The 26,149-nt window shown below is 37.7% G+C and overlaps 1 protein-coding gene across 1 annotated transcript; it reads right to left on the reverse strand.

The window, feature by feature from the left end:
• Positions 1-2,297: 2,297 nt before the first annotated feature.
• APELA (apelin receptor early endogenous ligand) lies at positions 2,298-26,149 on the reverse strand. Its single transcript, XM_069595012.1, has 3 exons — positions 25,884-26,149; positions 24,559-24,648; positions 2,298-2,636 (listed from the first exon to the last, which is right to left on the reverse strand). Exons 1-2 carry the CDS (start codon positions 25,957-25,959, stop codon positions 24,560-24,562), a joined length of 165 nt encoding a protein of 54 aa, XP_069451113.1. The 5' UTR covers positions 25,960-26,149; the 3' UTR covers positions 2,298-2,636; position 24,559.

The raw sequence follows: 26,149 nt of genomic DNA on the forward strand, positions 1-26,149 counted from the left end.
AGCAGTGGGCACCCTGGAGACTGTGGACATGTGACCACACTTACAAGGTCTAGTGAGATGTGGTAACCTAGACATTGTGGACCAGTTATACCAGGTACAAGTTCTTGTGAGGTAGGCACTGGACACCGTGGACATGTGAGACCAGATGCAGTGTCTGGGATGTTTGTTACCCTGGAGACTTTGAAGATGAAACCTCAGGTGAAGGGTCTGTGAGGGGGTGGTCACCCTGAGGATGGTGGACGTGTGACACCTGATACAGTGCCTGGAAGAGATCACACTGGGGACTGTAGACATGTGACCTCAGAACATGCTCTGGGAAGGTGTCACCCTGGAGATGGTGGATGTGTGACCTCAGATATAGGGTCTTACGGGGTGTCACACTTGAGATTTTTGACGGGACCCCAGGTTCAGCTTCTGGGAGCGGTGGTCACCATGGAAAATGTACACGTGTGACCAGAGGTAAAAGGTCTGGTGAGGGGGGCTCAACCTAGAGCCTATGGGCATGTCACCCCAGGTCTAGGGTGGGAGAGGGGGAGTTGCCCTGGAAACTGTGGACATGTGACCCCAGAAACATTTTGTGTGAGGGGTGCCGCCTAGGATACTGTGGACATATGACCTCAGGGGGACGGTCTGGGATGAGTTCACCCTGGAGCCTGTGGAAGTGTGATCTCAGGTCAAAGGCCTGGGAGGGGCGTCACCCTGGAGACTGTGAACATGTGACCCTGGGTGCAGGGTCTAGGGAGAGGGCTCACTCTGGAGACTATTGGCATATGACTCCAGGTGCACGGTTTGGTGATATGGGGCACCCTGCCAACTGTGGACATGTGATCCCAGGTGCAGGGCCAGAAAGGGGGCATCATCCTGGAGACTGTGGATATGTGACCATGTACAGGGACTGGATGTGGGTCATGTGGGAGATGTTGGATATGTGAAGCCAGCTCTTCATCCTGGAGACATGAATGTGTGACACCATGTACAGTGTCTGGGAGGGGGTCACCATGGAGACTGTGGACTTGTAACCACAGGTACAGGGTCTGGGAGAGATTCAGCCTGGGGTCTGTGGACCTGTGTCCCCAGGTGTAGGTTCTGAGAAGGGGAGTCACCCTGGAGATTGGATGTGAGAACCAGGTGCAGGGTCTGAGAGCTGGGGTCACCTTAGGGAGTGTGGACGTGCAACCACAGGTACAGGGTTGGGAGATGGGTTTACCCTGGAACCTGGACAAATGACCCCAAGGCCATGGCCTGGGATGTGGGACACCCTGGAGATTTTGGACATGTGACCCCAGGTACAGGTTCTGGGAGGGAGGAGTCACCCTGGGGACTATGGACTTGTGACCCAAAGTGCAGTGTCTGGGAAAAGGTTGACCCTGGAGACTGTGGACGTGTGATCCCATGTATACGGTCTTGGGGGTCACCCTGGATACTGCAGACATTAGAATCCAGGTACAGTGTCTGGGAGTGGTGTCACCCTTGAGAATGTGGCCATGTGACCAATATTCAGGGTGGGGTGAGTGACACCGTGGAGACTGTGAACATGTGACCCTAGGTACAAGGTCTGGGAGAGGGTAACCCTGGAGACTTGACATGTGAGCCCAGGTACTGGGTCTGGGAGGTGGGGTCACCCTGGACACTGTGGACACGTGACATGTGATCACTGGCTCTGTAAAGGAGAGCGAAAATGATGAAAGTACCAAAACCTTCACTGATTTCATAGAGTTTAGCAAGGACTGAACCAAGAAAGAAGAGATTAACATTTACAACTCTTCTTTCTTACACTACTCTCTATCTGCTCCACTTCACTGAGTTACCCATGACCGTAAATTGAGGTGGCACAGTTACTTCTGATCTCCTTAGCCATCTTGATTAAACTGTATAAATTTTCTTGTTGTCTTCTGAAAATGTTAGAAATTGCAAAGAACTTTTAAGAGAAAAATAAAACAAACACCAAATTCTTATGATGACATGTTGAAGAACAGGTTCAGAAATGAACACTTTGGTTGTAATATAAAATGAACTACAATTAGTATTTCAGACTTTCTTTTACAAGTTTAAATGGATATTATATTCAAAGTAAAAAAATACATTCATAAACATTAAAGCCTATTATATAAAACTGGCAGCAATCAACAGTTTATTTCTTAGTGTTTCTATATAAATAATTAACTAATTATTTTCTCCTTATTCTGCAAAACCAGATGGTCAATGCAATTGATCTCAAATTTAGGATTAAAAAAAAAACATACATATACAAAGTAATTCTAATACCTTTGAAAAATTATAAGACTAGGAAAGAACAATTTTAAACCCGTGTATATTTTATTATTATAAAGTTCTAAAACATTAAATGGTTTTTCTTCTTAGACCAAGTAAGAATAACAATGTGCAGAAAAAGATAAAATAATTTTGCTCTGCAAGCAAGTAACTATACTTCAGACTTGAATTGCATTTGAATTTGCTATTTTCTCCCTACAAGAGAACCAGAAGAAGAGAATCCAGGTGAAACTGATAAACTGCCAGGTGCTTTCAAACAACTCCTTTTCATAGAGGAACTTCTAAACAATCACAGTATTATGTGGGCTGGTATCTTTTCCTTCAGTCTTCTTCTGACAGACTCAGTGAAGTTAGATAGAGAAGACCTATATTTGGAAGCAAAGGAGAAAGAAACATATAAGAATTGTTATCCAGCAAACCAATTTACTCATTCTTAATTTCTTATTATAGCCAATTAATTATGAAAAGTTACTAGGGTTTTTTGTTGCTGAAATTAACTTCATATTTACTTACCTTTCAATATAAATACAGCATTGTATTTCTTTAATGGTCTGAATTTATGCTATTAAAGAGGGTTTTATGTTAAATTATTTTTCATCTAATAAACCTTCTTTGCTCAGTGACCCACACTGGTAGTCTTAACTATTTTTAAAATCATTTTGGATATTGACCCTGATACTTGCACCTGCTAAGAAAGTTACTGATCAAATCAAAGATATCAGGACCCAAATCTTAATTTGGTGTATTTTATCTAACTAATAAAATTGTCCCTAAAAAAGACAAACACTTTGTCTTTTTTTTTTTTTTTACTTTATTTTACTTTACAATACTGTATTGGTTTTGCCATACATTGACATGAATCCACCACAGGTGTACATGCGTTCTCAAACATGAACCCCCCCTCCCACCTCCCTCCCCATAACATCTTTCTGGGTCATCCCCGTGCACCAGCCCCAAGCATCCTGTACCTTGCATCAGACATAGACTGGAGATTCGTTTCTTACATGATAGTATACATGTTTCAATGCCATTCTCCCAAATCATCCCACCCTCTCTCTCTCCCTCAGAGTCCAAAAGTCCACTCTACACATCTGTGTCTTTTTTGCTGTCTCGCATACAGGGTCATTATTGTCATCTTTCTAAATTCCATGTATATGTGTTAGTATACTGTATTGGTGTTTATCTTTCTTTTCTTTGTATGATATCACTTATATGTACAACCTGAAAAATACAACAAACTAGTGAATATAACAACAACAAACCAAACACGTGGATAAAGAGACCAAACTAGTGATTACCAGTGAGGACAGGGAAGCAGAGAAGGGCAAGGTGGAGATAAGGAGTCAAGTATATGTACCACCACTTTCTTATCCACTCGTCTGCCAATGGACACCTAGGTAGCTTCCATGTCCTAGCTATTGTAAACAGTGCTGTGATGAACATTGGGGTACACGTGTCTCTTTCAATTCTTGTTTCCTCAGTGTGTATGCCCAGCAGTGGGATTGCTGGGTTGTATGGCGATTCTATTTCCAGTTTTTTAAGGAATCTCCACACTGTTCTCCATAGTGGTTGTACTAGATTTCATTCCCACCAACAGTGTAAGAGAGTTCCCTTTTCTCCACACCCTCTCCACCATTTATTGTTTGTAGACTTTTGGATAGCAGCCATTCTGACCGACGTGAGATGGTACCTCATTGTGGTTTTGATTTGCATTTCTCTGATAATGAGTGATGTTGAGCATCTTTTCATGTGTTTGTTAGCCATCTGTATGTCTTCTTTGGAGAAACATCTGTTTAGGTCTTCGGCCTATGCTTTGTTTGTATCACTTATTTTTCTGGAATTTGGCTGCAGGAGTTGCTTGTATATTTTTGAGATTAATTCTTTGTCAGTTTTTTTTCATTTGCTATTATTTTCTCCCATTCTGAAGGCTGTCTTTTCACCTTGCTTTTAGTTTCGTTCATTCTGCAAAAGCTTTTAAGTTTAATTAGGTCCAATTTGTCTATTTTTGCTTTTATTATTATTCTGGGAGGTGGGTCATAGAGGATCGTGCTATGATTTACGTCAGAGAGTATTTTGCCTATGTTTTCCTCTAGAAGTTTTATGGTTTCTGGTCTTACATTTAGATCTTTAATCAATTTTGAATTTATTTTTGTCTATGGTATTAGAAAGTGTTCTAGTTTCATTCTTTTACAAGTGGTGGACCAGTTTTCCCAGTACCACTTGTTAAAGAGACTTGTCTTTTCTCCATTGTATATTCTTGCCTCCTTTGTCAAAGATATGGTGTCCATAGGTGTATGGATTTATCTCTGGGTTTTCTATTTATATAGTTCAATTTTTAAAAATAGTCCTGAGGAATCTTAGTACTATAAGACAATTCAGTACTAGAATAGTACTAATCTTAGTACTATTAGACTATTGCTTAGTAATTAGTAATGCATTAGACTTCAATGCAATGGACTTAGAAAAGGCAGAGGAACCAGAGATCAAATTGCCAGCATCCACTGGATCATAGAAAAAGCAAACGATTTTAAGAAAAACATCTACTTCTGCTTCATCGACTATATTAAAGCCTTTGATTGTGTGGATCACAACAAACTATGAAAAAATTCTTAAAGAGATGGGAATACCAGGCCACCTTACCTGCCTCCTAGGAAACCTGTATGCAGGTCAAAAAGCAATTTCAAATCCTAAAAGATGATGCTGTTAAAGTGCTGCACTCAAAATGCCAGCAAATTTGGAAAACTCAGCAATGGCCACAGGACTAGAAAAAGTCAGTTTTCATTCCAATTCAAAGAAGGGCAATGTCCAAGAATGTTCAAACTACTGCACAATTGCACTCATTTCACATGCTAGCAATGCTCAAAATTCTTCAAGTCAGGTTTCAACAGTATGTGAACTGAGAACTTCCAGATGGACAAGTTAGATTAAGAAAAGGCAGAGGAACCAGAGATCAAATTGTCAATATCTGTTGGATCATAGAAAAAGCTAGAGAATACCAGAAAAAATAAATATCTACTTCTGCTTCATTCACTATGCTAAAGCTTTTGACTGTGTAGACCACAACAAACTGTGGAAAATTCTTCAAGAGATGGGAATACAAGATGATCTTACTTGCCTCCTGAGAAATCTATATGCAGATCAAAAAGCAACAGTTAGAACTGGACATGGAACAACAGACTGGTTCCAAACAGAGAATGTAGTACATCAAGGCTGTATATTGTCACCCTGCTTATTTAACTTGTATGCAGAGTACATCATGAGAAACGCTGGGCTGGAAGAAGCATAAGCTGGAATCAAGATTGCCGGGAGAAATATCAATAACCTCACATATGCAGATGACACCACCCTTAGGGCAGAAAGTGAAGAGGAACTAAAAAGCCTCTTGATGAAAGCGAAAGAGAGTGAAAAAGCTGGCTTAAAGCTCAACATTCAGAAAACGAAGATCATGGCATCTGGTCCCATCACTTCATGGCAAATAGATGGGGAAACAATGGAAATAGTGACAGATTTTATTTTCTTGGGCTCCAAAATAACCGTGGATGGTGTCTGCAGCCATGAAATTAAAAGATGCTTGTTCCTTGGAAGAAAAGCAGAGAAATTACTTTGTCTACAAAGTACATATAGTCAAAGCTATTCTTTTTCTAGGAGTCATGTACAGATGCGAAAGTGAAAGTCGCTCAGTTGTGCCTGACTCTTTGCGATCCCATGGTCTAAACAGTCCATGGAATTCTCCAAGCCAGAATACTGGAGTGGATAGCCATTCCTTTCTCCAGGGGATCTTCCCAACCCAGGGATCAAAGATGTGAGAACTAGACAATGAAAAAAAAAGGCTGAGGACCAAAAAATTGATGCTTTTGAACTGTGATGCTGGAGAAGACTCTTCAGAGTCCCTTGGATAGCAAGGAGATCAAACCAGTCAACCCTAAAGGGAATCAATCCTGAATATTCATTGGAACAACTGATGTTGAGGCTGAAGCTTAAATACTTTGGCCACATGATGCAAAAAGCTGACTCATTTGAAAATATCCAGATGCTGGGAAAGATTGAGGGCCGGAAGAGAAGGGGCAACAGAGGATGAGATGGTTGGATGGCATCATTGACTCAATGGGATTGAGTTTGAGCAAATTCCAGGAGATAGTAGCCTGGCATTCTACAGTCCATTGGGTCACAAAGAGTCAGACACAGCTGAGTGACTGAATGACAACAAAAGCAAAGCATTTTAAATATATGGTAGAGCAAAATATAACTAATTTTCACTTTGGAGCAAAATTTCATTATGGTTTGGATTTGCATTTTCCTGATGATTGGAGACTGAGAATAATTTCATATGTATGTGGCTATATCTTCTGAAAAATGTCTATTCAGGTCCTCTGCCTATTTTTTAATCAAGTTATTTTTGTCTTTCTTTGTTTTTGATGTTGAGTTGTATGTTCAGTTCAGTTCAGTTCAGTTGCTCAGTCGTGTTTGACTCTTTGCGACCCCATGAACTGCAGCACACCAGGCCTCCCTGTCTATCATCAACTCCCAGAGTTTACCCAAACTAATGTCCATTGAGTAGGTGATGCCATTTAACCATCTCATCCTCTGTCATCCACTTCTCCTCCTGCCTTCAATCTTTCCCAACATCAAGGTCTTTTCAAATGAATCAGCTCTTCCCATCAGGTGGCCAAAATACTGGAGTTTCAGCTTCAACATCAGTCCTTCTAATGAACATCCAGGACTGATCTCCTTTAGGATGGACTGGTTGGATCTCCTTGCAGTCCAAGGGACTCTGGAGAGTCTTCTCCAATACCACAGTTCAAAAGCATCAATTGTTCTGCACTGAGCTGTCTTTATAATCCAACTCTCACATCCATACATGACTACTGGAAAAACCATAGCCTTGACTAGATGGACCTTTGTTGGCAAAGTAATGTCTCCGCTTTTTAATATGCTGTCTAGATTGGTCATAACTTTCCTTCCAAGGAGTAAATGTCTTTTAATTTCATGGCTGCAATCACCATCTGCAGTGATTTTGGAACTCCCAAAAATAAAGTCAGCCACTGTTTCCACTGTTTCCCCATCTATTTGCCATGAAATGATGGGGCCAGATGCCATGATCTTCGTTTTCTGAATGTTGAGCTTTAAGACAACTTTTCACTCTCCTTTTTCACTTTCATTAAGAGGATCTTTAATTTCTCTTCACTTTCTGCCATAAAGGTGGTGTCATATGCATATCTGAGGTTACTGATATTTCTCCTGGAAATCTTGATTCCAGCTTTTGCTGCAATCTTGATTCCAGCTTGTGCTTCCTCCAGCCCAGCGTTTCTCGTGATGTATTCTGCATATAAGTTAAATAAGCAGGGTGACAATATACAGCCTTGACATACTCCTTTTCCTATTTGGAACCAGTCTGTTGTAAGTTGTATGAGTTCTTTGTATATTTTGAATATTACCCCTTATTGCATTATCCTTTGAAAAATATCTTCCCCCATTGACTCAGCTATATTTTCAACTTGTTGATAGTTTCCTACAATGTGCAATTTTTTTTTAGTTTGATATGGTGCCATTTGTTTATTTTTCATTTTGCTGCATTTGCCTGAGACAGATCCAAAAAAATATTGCTTAGACTGATGTCAAAGGGCATACCATCTATTTTTCTCTTCTAGGAGTTTTATGGTTTCAAGCTTTACACTTAAGTTAATTTTTTATATGATGTCAAAAGTAGGGGGTTTTTTTTGAGATTAGTATATTCCTTTTTCTGACTGCAGTATATTTAAAAAGTAGTATATTTGTTTGCATATAGCTGTCCAGTTCTCCTAAATTGTTGAAGTGACTCTCTACCCCATTGTAGACCCTTGCCTCCTTCATTGTAGATTAACTGGCCATCCTTGCATGAGTTCATTTCTGGCCTCAGTATTCAGTTCTATTGGTCTATGTGTCTGTTTTTATGCCAGTAGTATACTGTTTTGATTACTGTGTCTTCATAATACAGTTTGAAATCAGGGACCATGATCTGAAAGCTTTTTCTTCTTTCTCAAGTTTGTTTTGGTTATCTAGGGTTTCTCACATTTCCATAGAATTTTTAGAATTATTCGTGAGAAAAATGCCATTGGTATTTTGATGGGAATTGCATTGACTCTGTAGATTCCCTTAGGTAATGTGGTAACTTTAACAATATTAATTCTTCCAGTTCATGAACATGGTATATCTTTCATTTGTATTAATCTTTACTTTTTTTATCAATGTCTAATAGTTTTATGAATATATTTTACCTCCTTACTTGCATTTATTCCTAGGTATTTCATTCTTGATGGAATTGTAAATAGGATTGTATCCTTAATTTCTCTTTCTACTAACCCATATAAATGCAATAGATTTCTGTGTAATTTGTATCCTGCTACTTTATTGAATTCATTGATGAGTTCTAGTAGTTTTTTTGATATCCTTAGAATTCTGCGTATAGCATGGGTCCCCAACCTCTGGGACTTAATTCCTGATTATCTGAGGTGGAGCTTTATTTTTATACATAATAATAATAGAAATAAAGTGCACAATAAATGTAATGCACTTGAATCATTTTGAAACTGCCCACTCGAAGTCCATGGAAAAATTCTCTTCCACAAAACCCATCCCATGTGCCACAATGGCTGGGATCTACCTATATATAGCATCATCTCATCCACAAGCAGTAACAGTTTCATTTCTTTCGGAATTAGAATACTTTTATTTCATTTCTTGCCTGAGTGTTGTGGCAAGTACTTTTAATACTATGTTCGATTCCATTAGCAAGAGTGGGCAAATATTTCTTGTTCCTGATCTTGGAAGAAATGATTTCAGCTTTTCACTGTTAAGGATGATGTTGGCTCTACTTCTGTCATATATGATCTTTATTATGCTTAAGTATGTTCTCCCTATTCCCACTCTTTTGAAACTTTTAATCGAAAATAGACACTGCACTGTCAAAAACTCTTGCTCCACCTATTGAGAAAGGCATACTTTTTTTATTCAATATGTTAATGCAGTTCTATCATATTGATTTATTTGTGGATATGGAACCATCTCTGTGATAAATCCCACTTGATCATGATGTGTTATCCTTTTAATAGATTGTTGAATTTGGATTGCTAATATTATGTTGCGAACTTTTGCATCTATGTGCATTAGTGATATTGGCCGGCCTATAATTATTTTATTTTTGGAGTCTTTTTCTGACTTTAGTAAATAGATGGGGAAACAGTGTCAGACTTTATTTTGGGGGGCTCCAAAGTCACTGCAGATGGTGATTGCAGCCATGAAATTAAAAGACACTTACTCCTTGGAAGGAAAGTTATGACCTACGTAGATAGCATTTTCAAAAGCAGAGACATTACTTTGCCAGCAAAGGTCTGTCTAGTCAAGGCTATGGTTTTTCCAGTGGTCATGTATGGGTGTGAGAGCTGGACTGTGACGAAAGCTGAGCACCGAAGAATTGATGCTTTGTTGGCGAAGACTCTTGAGAGTCCCTTGGACTGCAAGGAGATCCAACCAGTCCATCCTAAAGGAGATCAGTCCTGGGTGCTCATTGGAAGGACTGATGCTGAAGCTGAAACTCCAATACTTTGGCCACTTCATACGAAGAGTTGACTCATTGGAAAAGACTCTGGGAGGGATTGGGGCAGGAAGAGAAGGGGATGACAGAGGATGAGATGGCTGGATGGCATCACTGACTTGATGGACCTGAGTTTGAATGAGCTCCGGGAGTTGGTGTTGGACAGGGAGGCCTGGCGTGCTGCTATTCATGGGGTCGCATAGAATCGGACACGACTGAGTGGCTGAACTGAACTGAACTGATGATACAATGGCTTCATAGAAGGATTTTCAGTGTTCCTTCTTCAGTTTTTTTAGATTACTATGAGAAGAAAGGTGTTAACTCTTCTTCAACTGTTGCGTAGAATTTACCTGTGAAGGCCTCTGGTCCTAGACTTTTGTTTGTTGGGAGTTTTTGATTACTGATAAATTTGATTACTGGTAATTAGTTTGTTCATGTTTTCTATTTTTCCTTATTTAGTTAGTCTTAGGAGACTGTACATTTCTAGGTATTTATACATTTCTTTCACGTTGTTCATTTTATTGGAGTATCATTGTACATAGTAATTTCTTATGAGTCTTTGTATTTCTGTCTGTGCTGTTGGTTGTATCTGCTCCCTTTTCATTTCTAATTTTATTTATTTGGGCCCTCTTTAATTTTTTTGTTTTTTACTTCATGAGTCTGGCTAAATGTTTATTAATTTAAAAAATATGTTTCACTTATCTTTTTTATTTAAAAATTTTTGTCTCTATTTCATTTATTTCTGCCCTAATCTTTATTCTACTTTTATTCTTCATATTTTTTTCAACTAATTTTGGGTTTCAATTTTATTCTAAATCCTTCAGGTATAATGTTAGATTGTTTACTTGAGATTTTTCTTGGTTCTGAGGAAGGCTTGTATCACTATAAACTTTCCTCTTTGAACTGCTTTTGCTACGTCCCACAGAATTTGGATAATTACATTTCCACCTTCTCTGTCTCAAGGAATTTTAAAATTTCCTGTTTTATTTCAACAGTTACTAAACAGTGGTTGCTTAGTCATATATTATTTAGCCTACATATGCTTATCAGAGAAGGCAATTATAGTTTATTGCTTTTTTTTTTTTTTTTTTTTACACTTGCGGTTGATTTCTTGTCTCATAACACTGTGGTTGGAAAAGTTGCTTGATGATTTCAGTCGTTTTAAATTATTGATTTTTGTTGTTGTTGTTGTGACTTAGTGTATGATAGGTACAACGAAGACCTGTGCCACAACAACTGAGCCTGCAAGCCACATCTACTGAAGCCTGCACACCTAGAATTCATGCTCCTCAAGAGAAGTCACTGCAATGAGAAGTTCACTCATCACAACTAGAGAAAGCTCACCTGCAGCAACAAATAGCCAACATAGTCCAAAAACTAATTCATTAATTTAAAAAAAAGGCAATACTTTTCACATTGATCTCCAGATTAAACATACTGCTATCCAAGTCACAGCTGACTTTTTTGCAGAAACTACAAGCTAATGTTAAAATCTGTATGGGAATTCAAGTGAACTAGAATAACCAACAAAACCTTGAATAACTGCAGAATTGGAGGACTCATGCATTCTGATTTGAAAACATGCTACAATATTACAATAATCAATAGGACTCTTATAGGATTAATTCAAGCAGTGACATACAGATCAATGAAACAGAACTGAAAGTCCAGAAATAAATTCTTACATTTGTGGTCTACAGATTTTTGACAGTAGTGCCAGTAGTGCTAAGGTAATTCAGTGGGCAAAAAATAGTAATTTCAACAAATGGTATTAGAGAATTTAGATATCCTCATGCAAAAGAAGTTGAACCCCTTCCTCACACCATACACAAAATTTAACTCTAAATATTACAGTCATAAATATAAAAGACAAAACTATAAAACTTTTGGAAGGAAATATAAATGTAAATATAAAGTATTTGTGACCTCGGATTAGTCAATGGTATTTTTAATACAACATATAAAGCACAAGCAACCAAAGGAGGGGGGGTGGGGAGACGAATTGAACTTTACCAAAACTAAAAACTTTTGTGCTCAAAAGACAACACTGAGAAAGTGAAAGGACAATAAATAGGATGGAAGAAACTAACTTTCAAATCATGTATCTGATGACGGCTATGTATTCAAATATATAAAAGTATGGATGTGAAAGCTGGACCATAAAGAATGCTGAGTGCCGAAGAATTGATGCTTTTGAACTGTGGTATTGGAGAAGACTCTTGAGAGTCTCTTGGACTGTAGGAGATCAAGCCATTCAATCCTAAAAGAAATCAGTACTGAATATTCATTGGAAGGACTGATGCTAAGGCTACTTTGGCCACATGATGTGAAGTAATGACTCATTGGAAATGACCCTGATGCTGGGAAAGATTGAAGGCAGGAGGAGAAGGGGATGACAGAGGATGACAGATGACAACAGAGGTATCACTGACTCGATGGACATGAGTTTGAGAAAGCTCCAGGAGATAGTGATGGACAGGGTGGCCTGGCATGCTGCAGTCCATGGTGATGCATTGAGTTGGACACAACTGAGCAAGTGAACTGAACTTTACATCTTAACTATTAAAAGACAAGTAAGTTAATTGAAAAAAAAAAGTGCAAAGAATTTGGATAGACAGTTCTCTAAAGAAGATAGACACATGGTCAATGAGTACATGAAAAGATGCTCAATATGATTAGTCATTAGAGAAATGTAATCAAAATCACTGTAAGATACCATTTAACATCCACTACTATGGCTATAATAACAAGTATTGGTAAGAATATAGAAAAATTGGAACCCTTATATAAAGCTGTAAGGCATATAAATTGCTGCAACCATTGTGGCAGTTCCTCTATAAGTTAACACAGAAAAACTATATAATCCAGCAATCTCACTCTTGGGTATATACCCAAAAGACCTGAAAACATATGCAGAAACAAAAACTTGTGCATGAATGTCCAGAACAGAATTATTCATAATAGACAAAGAGTAACAGTAGCTGACTCCCTTGCTATATATAGCAAGTTCTAAATAAATAAATTTTTCTTATTCTCATTGAGATGATCTGCCAGTTAGCTTCCTGAGAAAGTCAGAAGGAAAGGGATCCATGCATAGATGGAGGTAATACCTTCCATGACACATAGAGGAAAAGGAGGGTTGGTGTGGGTAGAGTGGGAACTGGATTAGGTGGGAGTCTTGTTTTATACTTGGAAGCTGACATGTGCTGACTTCCCTTTTCTCTATCATATGAGGCAAGGCCATCTTCTTTAAAATAATGGTCTAAAACTTAAAATGAGTAGAAAAGGTTAGAAACAGTTATTGTGGAGTGCAATGCAGTAAGTTGACCACAGAAATGTAGGTTTTTCCAGACAATTTGGGACTGGATGAAGAATTTGAAGCATTTCCAATCTTACTGCTTGTGTATTCTCCAACAGCAATAATATGCCTGTCTGAAGACTTCAGAATTCTTCCAAAACAATGAAATGAAGACAGAGCATCAGGAAAACCTGTAATACTGGCAGCAATTATGGAAATAATGAATTATACAATCTTAGCAAAAGAAAGGGACCAGTCAATGGTCATTGCTTCATTGGAATGAGGTTGGAATAGTGGCAGTGTCTGACCAAGCTGTGGATATGACAACAGGTGTGCAGGGCTGAAATCAGTAGAGGAACCCTTGGGAAAGACTGTATATTCTGCTTATTTTTCTTCTCTAATAGAATTTTAACAAAGCAAAGCAGAAGATATGTGGTTTGCATTGTTATTTTATTTTGAGTGGTAACAGGATTTAATTTATAATTAAAATATTATCAGGGGTTTTATTTATAAATTAGCAATATTCTGAAGAACTGTAGATACACTGAAAAGATTTTGAACATTTCTTTTGATCTGTCAGTCAGTTCAGTCACTCAGTCATGTCTGACTCTTTGCAACCCCAAGGACTGAAGCAAGCCAGGCTGCAGTTTCTATTGATAACTGCTTATAATTTTAAGATCAAGAAACTTTAGAATTCATATAACATTTTGATATTAATGATAATGTCAAGAGAACTGTGGCATTTAATAACATACAACACAATTAAAAATTTCAAAATACATCCAAAAGTGAAATGTGTTAAAGAAGTTAATAAAAAGTGATTTTGTTTTTCTCAAGTCACTTAAATACTCTTTTGCTATTAACAGCATATTTTTCAAATATATATACTGCTATGTAATAATAAAGTTTAATTGATATCACTAATTGAATAACAGAACAAAAAAGTTATGCTACAAAGACATTTTAGATTCCTGAACATGATAGAGAACAGGTACTCTATTTATTTTTTTTTTTTATTTTAATTTTTTGGCTGCACCATGAGACATGTAGGGTCCTCGTTCCTTGACCAGGGTTGCAACCCTCACCCTTTGCATTAAAAGTGCAGTCTTAACCACTGGACCACCAAGGAAGTCCCTATAATAGCTACTTTAACTAAATATCTGCAGAAAGAATTATTACACTCTTTGCAATGAGGAATCAGTTTGCAAAGTGAAGAAAACTCTGAAATTAGGCTTTAGTCTATCATATATACATATATATTTTTCATATATAGGAATAAACATTTATTATAATAAATATACATAACTACTATATTTTATATATTTATAAATTCAGTACATTGCATGTATTATCATTAAGGCATCAGGGTCTTTGTAAAAGAGCTTGATATCATCAGTAAATTAGGAACTTTAAAGATTTTCTCTGACATGATTCTTGGACACTGTGTAACAGGAGGGAAAGGGACAGGGCATAACTTTCTGAAGAATGACATAGCCCAAGGACACAACCTAAACAGATTAGAATCAAGGGGTCCAAGATGGCAGACAATTCAACTTTGACTAGACTTTGATTCTCAACTAGCAAGCTAAATGACACATCCAGAGGCACCACGACAGACCAAGACACTGTCAAAAGACCAAGGAATGGGTGATAGCCCAATTCCTGGAAATCTCCACCTCTTCCCCAAAATAGTTGGAATAATCCTCCTGTTCATTAGCATATTAAATTACTCAGCCCATACAAACTAACCACATGCCACATGCTACATTTTTCAGCTGCACTTGTCCTCTACAATGGCACAGAGGTCTGTGGAGTTTGCTTCTCTCTGAATCTGAATAAATCTTCTTATGTATCACTTTTTCTCTCACTGAATTCTTTCTGTGATGAGACATCAGGAACCTGAGCTTCCTAATAAAGGAAACGAGGTGCTGTGGGTTTTGGCTAAGTTCAAGTCATGGCCACATGGGTTTGAGTCCCAAGCTGGATTCAAGTACCAGCACATGGATTCAAGCCCCAATCTGAGGTAAACAGTTTCAACTGAGCTATGACTAAGAATACAATAATTTTCTATATTATATTTAGTTTTGTGCAAGACACTCCACAGATATTATACTCCCTGCAAGAATTCCCTATACTTGAAATTAAAAGATGCTTACTCCCTGGAATAAAAGTTATGACCAACTAAGACAGCATATTCAAAAGCAGAGACATTACTTTGCTGACTAAGGTCCGTCTAGTCAAGGCTATGGTTTTTCCAGTAGTCATGTATGGATGTGAGGGTTGGACTGTGAAAAAAGCTGAACACCAAAGAACTGATGCTTTTGAACTGTGGTGTTGGAGAAGACTCTTGAGAGTCCCTTGGACTGCAAGGAAATCCAACCAGTCCATTCTAAAGATCAGCCCTGGATGTTCTTTGGAAGGAATGATGCTAAAACTGAAACTCCAGTACTTTGGCCACCTCATGTGAAGAGTTGACTCATTGGAAAAGACTTTGATGCTGGGAGGGATTGGGGGCTGGAGGAGAAGGGGACGACCGAGGATGAGATGGCTGGATGGCATCACTGACTCAATGAATGTGAATCTGAGTAAACACCAGGAGATGGTGATGGACAGGGAGGCCTGGCGTACTGTGATTCATGGGGTTACAAAGAGTCAGACATGACTGAGCGACTGAACTGAACTGAACTGAAAGGTATCTTCAGGCTATTCCCACACTATACAAGTTTATAGTCTAAACATTGGGGGCCAAGTCTTATTGTCAAGGAGCTTATATTCCAGTATTAATGATTTGATTAAATAAAGTAGAATATGATAAATTCCTTTAAATAACTACTGGTATAAATATAGTGATTGTTGAGAGTGGAAAATTATTTAAACCATTTGGATCAGGGTGAGCCTCATACAGAAAATAGAGTTGGAAGAGAATCCTGGGGGAGAGAGGCAGAGTTTGAACCTGGTAAGATGAGGGAGCAATACCTGGAAGTGCAGACACTTACAGCATAGATGTAGGGAAGCAAAAGTTCAGCTTGGCATTTCATGCAAAGATGGGAACAACAAAAGACAGAAACAGTATGGACCTAAAAGAAGCAGAAGATATTAAGAAGAGGTGACAAGAAAACAGAACTATAAAAAAAAAAAAAAAAGTTCTTCATGGCCCAGATAATCACAATGGTGTGATCACACCAAGAGCCAAACATCTTGGAATGCGAAGTCAAATGGGCCTTAGGAAGCATTGCTGCAAACAAAGCTAGTGGAAGTGATCGAATTCCAGTTGAGCTATTTCAAATCCTAAAAGATGATACTGTTAAAGTAATGCACTCAATATGCCAGCAAATTTGAAAAACTCAGCAGTGGCCACAGGACTGGAAAAGGTCAGTTTTAATTCAAATCCCAAAGAAAGGCAACACCAAAGAATGATCAAACTCCTGCACAACTGAACTCATCTCATACGCTGGCAAAGTAAAGTTCAAAATCCTCCAAGACATGCTTCAACAGTATGTGAGCCATGAACTTCCAGATGTTCCAGCTGGTTTTAGAAAAGGCAGAGGAAGCAGATATCAAGTTGCCAACATCTGTTGGATCATAGAAAAAGCAAGTGAATTCCAGAAAAATGTCTACTTCTGCTTTATTGGTTATGCCAAAGCCTTTGACTGTGTAGACCACAAGAAACTATGGAAAATTCTTCAATAGATGGGAATACCAGACCATCTTACCTGCCTCCTGAGAAATCTGTATGCAGGTCAAGAAGCAACAGTTAGAACTTGACATGGAACAACAGACTGGTTCCAAATAGGGAAAGGAGTAAATCAAGGCTGTATATTGTCACACTGCTTATTTAACTTATATGCAGAGTACATCATGTGAAAAGCCAAGCAGGATGAAGCACAAACTGGAATCAAGATTGCTGGGAGAAATATCAGTAACCTTAGATATGCAGATGATACTACCATTACAGCAGAAAGTGAAGAAGAACTAAAGAGCATCTTGATAAAAGTGAAAGAACAGAGTGAAAAAGTTGGCTTAAAACTCAACATTCAGAAAACTATGATCATGGCATCAAGTCCCTTTATGTCATGGCAAATAGATGGGGAAACAATGGAAACAGTGACAGACTTTATTCTCTTGGGCTCCAAAATCATTGCAGATGGTGACTGCAGCTGTGAAATTAGAAGACACTTGCTCCTTGGAAGAAAAGCTATGGCAAACCTAGACAGCATATTAAAAAGCAGAGATATTACTTTGCCTACACAATTCCATCTAGTCAAAGCTGTGATTTTTCCAGTAGTCATGTAAGGATGTGAGAGTTGGACTATAACGAAAGCTGAGGGCCATGGAATTGATGCTTTTGAACCGTGGTGTTGGAGAAGATTCTTGAGAGTCCCTTGGACTGCAAGGAGATCCAACCACTTCATCCTAAAGGAAATCAGTCCTGAATATTCATTGGATGGACTGATGCTGAAGCTGAAACTCTGATACTTTGGCCACCTGATGCAAAGAACTGACTCATTGGAAAAGACCCTGATGCTGATGCAAAGAACTGACTCATTGGAAAAAAGACCCTGATGCTGGGAAAGATTGAGGGCAGGAAGAGAAGGGGACAACAGAAGATGAGATGGTTGTGTGGCATCACCAACTCAACGAGCATGAGTTTGAGTAAGCTCTGGGAGTTGGTGATGGACAGGGAAGCCTGACGTGCTATAGTCCATGGGATCACAAAGAGTCGGACACCTCTGTGTGACTGAACTGAAATGAATGTTGAGAGTCTAGCAAAGCTAGACCCATGGTATTGCTGCCAGGAAAGCATTCTGTGTGGGGGCCTTAAACCAGTATCAGACTCTGAATGAAGTGCATGCCCTGGATAGCAGTGAAAGGTCACAAGCAGATGGAAGTTCCTGAGGTGACTTCCCAATAACCCTTGTGACCAACACCCTCCCTGCCCCTAAGGTCTGTTTACCTATATGCCTCTTAGATAAGACCCACTGTGGCAGACCAAAACCCCAATCTTGTTCTGAATTGGTCAGTCAATTTGACTCATTGCCTAGGAATCCAAAGCAAACCACCACATGCATGCATGATGGTCCTCCTCTCTGTCTGCACTCTGCCAATTACCTTCCCATGTGGCCCCTTGAGGCATGCTGGGTGCTTCCTTCAGACCTGTAAGTAATAAACTTCTCTATTTCAACATATCTGTGGTCAGCTGTTTAAATAAGGCTCACTATTCTGTACTATGCCCCACTTAACAAATGTTAATTTAACAAAGTCAGAATACCCACACTCTGCCTTCAGAGAATTTCCACCATGGGGTGGTGGGGGAGGGAAGGAGCCAAGTCAGTTAACACATTATTACAATGCAGTGAGTCCAGTACTTTGACAAAAGTATACAAACAGTGCTGAGAGCAAAAAGTGGGCACTTAATAAAATCAGTAGGAGGTATCAAAACCAGGGAAGGTGTCTCAAAGGATGACTTGATAGTAAGGAAAAGAATAAATGAACAGAAGTGTAGCTATAAAGTAAGACGTGAAAAATGGACTGACTTTAAAGTAATGGTAACAATTCTAGCTATTATCTGTTTAACACTTACTATGTAGTAGGTATGGTTATGATAAGGTACATGCCTTTACTAGCTCAATTTTACAGGCCTGAAAATGAAGGGAGGCTCACAAGGGATGAGCTGTGTGGCCAGAGCTAGAACTCAGGCAGTCCCTTCTTAACACTTACCAACTTTGAGGGAGGACAAGGGAGAAGAGGTGCTCCTGGAAAGATACCTTTTGTAAAGTGATACTTGCTAAATTATGGAAGTTCTCACTTTAGCCTCCTGAAGGCTACAGACAGTTAAGGATTTTAATCAAGGTGTGACACTTTAATCAAGCTCATTTAATCAAGGTATGATATTACAGGTTAAAAAGACCATATGATAAAATGAAAAACGACTTTCCAGAAAGACACCTGGAAGCTGGAGTGAGTAGCTAAGGTGTGGAGGTCATGCTGGAGAGCTGTAAGAGGCATTGAGATAGTCATAGAGATAAAGGAGGAAGCAGGTTATCAAGTAGAAATGAAAGCCTGGGCAATCACATAGAACTGAACACTAGGGCACTGTGCTCAGAAGTGGTATATTTCACAGCACAGTGCCTAATACATGGCAATTTGGAGAACACAGGAGAAATATTTGAGTGAGAAGAATTAAAGAACCTATTTTTAGATATTCATTCAATAACTCATCAAATATTTCTGAAGAGTTGAGGACAGTTACCAGGTATATATCTATGACCAGAGCAAATTCCTGTTCTCATGAAACTTACATTCCAACAAGGGAGGAAGATACTAATCAAACAACAAAGTAAATATATGTTATGTATGTCACATGGCATTAGGTTTTATGGAGAAAAACTATCCAATAAAAGGAAAACAGAAGTATCTTGGGTAGGGTGAAAAAATGTTTTAAGATTTTATTTTGGTACTTCTTTTTTACATAAAAGATCATCAGGGAAATCCTTCCTGATGACATGAATGGTATTGGAATAGAGAGCTGAGTTATAGGAATAGCTGTGCAGAAGCTGTGGCTTATATCTATATATCTACTATGGCCCTGGGCTTCAAGTTTCTGCAGGGCAGCTGAGGTGACTCCAGATAGGCAGCTGGATACCCTGTACAGGTCCTGAAAAGCATAGTGATTTATTCCAGAGATGGTCAAAAAGGAGTATGGTACCATTGAAACCAAGGAAAGTTCATCCTACTATTTGACCCACAGAGACAGCTGATGTATTCATTGGATTCAAGAAGAAGGAAGTCACTAAAGACCTTTCCCAGCATGCTACAGGAGCAGTGCATTGAAACTAAATGGGAAAAAAGGAAGTACCACTTTTTTCAAGACATCTGACTACAGAGAAGAACCTGGGTTGGTCACTAAAGAGCACCATGGGATAAATGGCACACCTTTTTTTTTCTTTCTTAAAGATGAAATAGATCAATTTTAACATATTGAATCTGCTGGGGAAGAAAGGGAGTAATTGTTGGATCAAGGTTCCTGAGATATGGAGAGATTACCCATAACCAAGAAAGAAATCTCTTAATGAAAGGCCAGGAAGGGAAAACAGAGGACATTAAACAGATGTAGATGCATGTAGTTTGAGGGCAGGTCCAGTTTGAACCTTGATTATCTCCATTTTCTCTGGGAAGAGGAATTATCTCTTGTTGTGAGTTGGATAAGGATTTCAAAAAGTTAAAGGGAACTAGATAGAGGTCATTAAAGGTTTGAAATATAACCGAATGGGATTGAGAGATACCCAAAAGTAAGAAGAGTTATTTCCAGAGAGCCCTGCTAATGTTGGAGACAAAATGCTCCATTGAAATGGAGATTCCGTATTGAAGGCAGAAGTTGGCTTTTGGATAAGCCAAAAACTGAGAAGGGCCACAATAGGACAGAAAGAGTTTGGAGGCAGCACAGAGGTGGATGGCTGATCAGAAGCCTGTGACTTTAAGTCATTAAGAATAAGGCAGACAGAACCAAAGTTGATCACACACAAGAGTGTTTGGGTGTGGAGAAAGCATAAAAAGCCCCACTGTGGTAGTGGAATGAAATAATACAAATGAACCTATATATATAAGATAGACTCACAGACATAGAAAACAAATGTATGGTTACAAATGGGGGACAAAATGAGGAGAATGAGGATTAACAGAAACAACTACTATACATAAGATACATAAGCAACGAGGAACTATATCCAGTAGCTTATAATAATCTACAATGGAAAAGAATCCGAAAAAAATTTATAACTGAATCGCTTGGCTATACACCTGAAACAAACATACTATTGTAAATCAACTACAATTCAATAAAATTGTTTTATTAAAAAGCAGTTTTATTAATTGTTTTATTAAAAATACAGAACTATAAACACTTGTATTTGGATGGCAATCAAGGGTCTCAGTTTAAATTAGTGTGTTAATTTACCTTTAATGTGTTAATTTAGCTTTACCAAAACTATTTTCATAGCCATTACCTCTGAGAAAAGAGCATGGACTTTAGGGGAGTGTGAAAGTATTTTACTTTTGACTTGATATTCTTCCAGACTACTAGAAAAAAATATTGTACCATGAACATGTATTATAATTATTATTAGAAAGCTAGAAAAAGTATGTGTTAACAGGATGTGTAGATAGCATATACTACCAATAAAATTAGGCCTATAGCAGGATGACACTGTTGGAAGTTGATATCAAGAGAGTCCAAAGGCCCTACCTCATTTTCACTTTGTAGCTTTCACATCAACCTTTGAATTTGGATTTCCTGACACCCTTCTTTTGCTTTCCTTCACTCTAATTCACTTATAGCTGAAAGTGTTGCCAAAGTATTTTTGAGAAAAAAGAGTATCAAGAAAATAAATTTTATATTGAAGTAACTACTTTAATTAACTATTTATATTTAATTAACTATATTAATTATTTTTTTTATTTAATTAGCTCAACTATTAGGAAATCTCACTGGGGATCTTTGAAAAAGACTCTGGGAGAAGGAAAAATGGAGTGAAGATAACATGGCTTTCCCATCAAATGAGCTGAAAGTCTAAACCACTCTAAAGGGTTAATTTGTAAAAATTCAAAGTCAACTGTTTAGGTGACCTGTCCTTTTACAATCTTCCTTAACCCTAACCAAATCAAGTCAAGACAGGTGATTTTATCTAAAGCTTGTAGAAAACAAAGTGGACAAATGAAGGAAAGTTCAGCCTCAGAGTTCCACTACAAATATTTACAGCAATTTATCCAGCTGTCAAAGTATCTTGGTTGCTAGACATATGAAAAATATGCAAATATTCAGGATAGTGAGAAACCTGAAGACAACACTTAGAGCACTGGTTTGGCAAGATCTTGGGAAATTATCTTTTTTTTTTCCTTTTTTATTTTTACAAAAAAAATTATTGAAGCATAGTTGATTTATAATGTTTTAATTTCTGCTGTATAGCAAAGTGACTCAGGAATATATTCATATATATAAGGAATATATATATATTCCTGTTCACATTATTTTCCATTATGGTTCACTGGATATTGAATATAGTTTCACACAGGGAAATTATCTTAATGTTTCTCTTTCATTGGCTGTTATACTATCACTGGATTCCAAAATGTGACTTTTACACATTCGTCAAAGAACTATAGCTGGAATGCAGGACTAGCCTAAACACTGAGAAAATGAATGCTGTAACCTGAGCAGTTCTTTAAAAGGATTACCTGCCTTTTGTAAAGTATTGACATTATTAAATGCTTTATATGGCTTTCAACTTAAGTTTCCCTTTGGTTTACAAATTTGGTTTACAGGTCAAAATCTTCCTTAAGTTTGACAGTTCAAATTTCACTACTCTATCTTGTTTACTTACAGCCCTAGTTCTTAGGCAGGTGGTTTGTGGAGAAAGCCAATACAACCTGTGACTGACTAAAGGGTTTTTGTTTGCATTTGTGAGGCATCTTTTCCTGAAAATGCAGGAATTTCCTGGCTACTTCGAGATGCCTCTTGTTACCTTCAAAAAGTCCTGGAAAAATCTTGAACTTCCATTCCTTCTAAGCACTGATTTTACCATGATTTATTTGAGACTGAAATTCATTATCAACACACACCAAAGGATTTTTTAATATATATAAAAAATAACTTTTAAAGCATCTTTTAGTCTCTAATAATTGGCTGATCAAGAACTTCCTCTTGTATTTTTCTGGATTTTGCCCCCAAATTTATTTTTCATATTTTGATAGTAAAGAGTAACTTGTTCCAGATGCAGGTGTAGAGAATTTGGCTTTTTATCTCAGCCCTCTTGATAAATGCTTATTACTGAACTGCTCTTTCTTTATGTAATGCTCTACTATGGTCTTCACTGGTTTGAAAAGCATGTATTAAATATCAGCTACAGCAGCCATTTATTTATTTATTTTTGGCTCCAAAATCACTGCAGATGGTGACTGCAGCCATGAAATTAAAAGATGCTTACTCCTTTGAAGGAAAGTTATGACCAACCTAGACAGCATATTAAAAAGCAGACACATTACTTTGCCAACAAAGGTCTGTCTAGTCAAGGCTGTGGTTTTTCCAGTAGTCATGTATGGATGTGAGAGTTGGACTATTAAGAAAGCTGAGGGCCAAAGAATTGATGCTTTTTAACTGTGGTGTTGGAGAAGACTCTTGAGAGTTCCTTGGACTGCAAGGAGATCCAACCAGGCCATCCTAAAGGAGATCAGTCCTGAATATTCATTAGAAGGGCTGATGTTGAAGTAGAACTCCAGTATTTTGGCCACCTGATGTGAAGAGCTGACTCATTTGAAAAGATCATAATGCTAGGAAAGATTGAAGGTGGAAGAAGAAGGGGACGACAGAGAATGAGATGGTTGGATGGCATCACCCACTCAATGGAGATGCGTTTGAGTAAGCTCTGAGAGTTGGTGATGAACAGGAAGGCCTGGCGTGCTGCAGTCCATGGGGTTGCAAAGAGTTGGACACGACTGAGCGACTGAACTGAACAGCAACTATTATTCCCCTGAATGAATAGTGCCATAAATGCTCCAGTCCACAGGCCAAAAGAATAGACTAATTTAGCAATTGCCTCTGTTATGTTAACCAGGCTGAGGGAAATTCCTACGACTTTTTTAAAAGGAAGATATACTTCATTAGAATTGAAGAGCTTAAAATAATTACAATGGAATGCCAATTTCTGATTTTTGTATTAAGTTATTTAAACTTGGGTGATATTTGAAGTTAACTGATTCAAGCAACACTACTGGTGATGGTGGTGGTGTAAAATCAGGAACAAAATTCTATTCAGAGTATATCCTTAAGGATGCAACCATCAATATTAATTCTATTAGTGAAGCTGGAAAACTGCTATGTCATTAATTTGATTTTATATCTGAAAATAAACATTTTCAGGAAGAATATACTACTAAATATTGAGGTTAATACATCATCCATTTAGTGGAGCTGGGAAATTTTGTCTGAATATTTTCAAGCCTAGAATGGTGTTCATGTGCAATGTGCTTATTCTGAATAACATAGGGATATATTCAGATTTTTTCAAAACACTAGTTACAGATACATCTATTATTAATTAAATTCTTCTGGTGCCTGATTTTTTAATTATGTAAATTTTCAAACAAACAAAATAGTATTAATCCTCATATAACTATCACTCAGATTCAATAGTTATCAAGATTTTCCTACATTTTCCTCATCTATCCCATCAAATTATTAGAGCAATTTCCAGATATCATTTCATTTCTCTGTTAGTATGCAAACCATAGTATGCATTACTTCAAGGGACATCACAGTAAAGTCATTATCACATATTCAAAATATGAACAAACATTCTCAGGTACAGCTGACCTGGAACATTGCCAAAATGTAAACATTGCCAAAACCATTTTCCATCAGAAATACCTCAGGGGAAGGGCACTCGTGAATGGAGAGGAATACGTCTCCTCTTAAGGCCGTTGTGTCTGTGCAAATTTCTTCTCATTGCCAAATTAGCTGGGGGGGGGGGGGGAGGAAAATATTAGAGCATTTACAGAAAATTAGTTGCTGTTTAATCTGAAGATTGTGAGGGAATATTCTAGATCCAAATTATACTGTGATTATCTGCTATCTGTTCAGATATGATTGTGATATAAAAAATTAATGGGATGTAAATGCATGGCAAGTATTCCTAACAGTTTATATTGATGCTGGGATCTAATAGTAAAATTCTCCTCCTACATGACTTCTTTCTAAATACTCCTAGACCTTTTAGTTTACGTTGTGAATTAAGTACAAATATTTCACAAGAATATTTTCCAAGTTGTTCTGTAATTTTAGAGGAGAAACAGTTTGAATAGCAATTCAATTGCTATAAACAGTAAGAAGGAATCATCTGCTTTCAGAGTTGCTAATTTGAAACATTTTTCTTATTTATGTAAAAAGGGCAGATCAGGAGACCTCATTTGAACTAATCTCAGTGATCAAACTTCTGGTTAACTAAAAGGCAGAAACTGAATGTTTACTTAGTTATATGCACCATTTTCTATTGTAAATGGATAAGTATACTTTCAAGGAAATAATCTAACATATTTAGATAGAAATGTTATCTCTCTATTTAAATTAGGCTTGGCTTTTTCCCTTAAAAAAACTAATTTTTTTTTTTTAACTTGCCAGTGCTTTGAACTCCTAAATGTTTAGTTTTGAAGTAAAAACACTTTAAAATAACTTTGTTTACTAAGTTCCTATTAAGAACAACAGAACAGATATAATCCTTGAAAAATATGTCAAGTAATTTAATATTATCCTGACCATACAGATTTTTGACTTTTTTATTTTGGCTCTATAAGCATAATAAAAAAAAATGGCACTTTTTAAAGTGACACATCTAACTATTTATCTAGAAATAACAACTCATTTTACTTATAAGGACAATGTAACTATGATAGTTTTGGGATCGATTTTCTTTGAATTTAGAAAAGCAATGGTAGGATATTTATCATCATTTGCTATTTTTTTAAATATCCAAATAACAGACCTAACAGAATAGAAAACATATTTCTGAACTCCTACACACTCACTCCCAACCCCATTCAACCACCGACCCTACCCGCCCCCGCTCCATCCCCACCGCACTCCCTGCCCCAACAAGCACAGACCATTTTCAACAGAAACACAGTCAGGCTCAGAAGCCCATTCACACAAACAGATATGAAATCAAGTTACTCCGTTACAAATGGGAAAAGTCCTACCTTTTCTTTGTCCATGAATAAGTAGAAGACTCATCATAAACATGACAAATAGAAGAAAGAACCGGCGAAATCTCATTTTTCTGCCACTCCACAGTGGAGCTAAAGCTCACAAGGGAACCCCTCTCTGAATAGTCTGTGCGGTATCTGTGTGGCTCTCTTCACATTCTAAAGACTGACCTCAGAGAACAGCTAGCTGCGTTTTCCAGAAAGGTTAATGATCACAGCAGACAAGGTTTCTGGTGCTGTGAGGCAGTCAGAGCCCCTTA

The sequence above is a fragment of the Ovis canadensis genome, chromosome 6 (genome assembly GCF_042477335.2).
Source record: "Ovis canadensis isolate MfBH-ARS-UI-01 breed Bighorn chromosome 6, ARS-UI_OviCan_v2, whole genome shotgun sequence".
Lineage (NCBI taxonomy): Eukaryota > Metazoa > Chordata > Mammalia > Artiodactyla > Bovidae > Ovis > Ovis canadensis.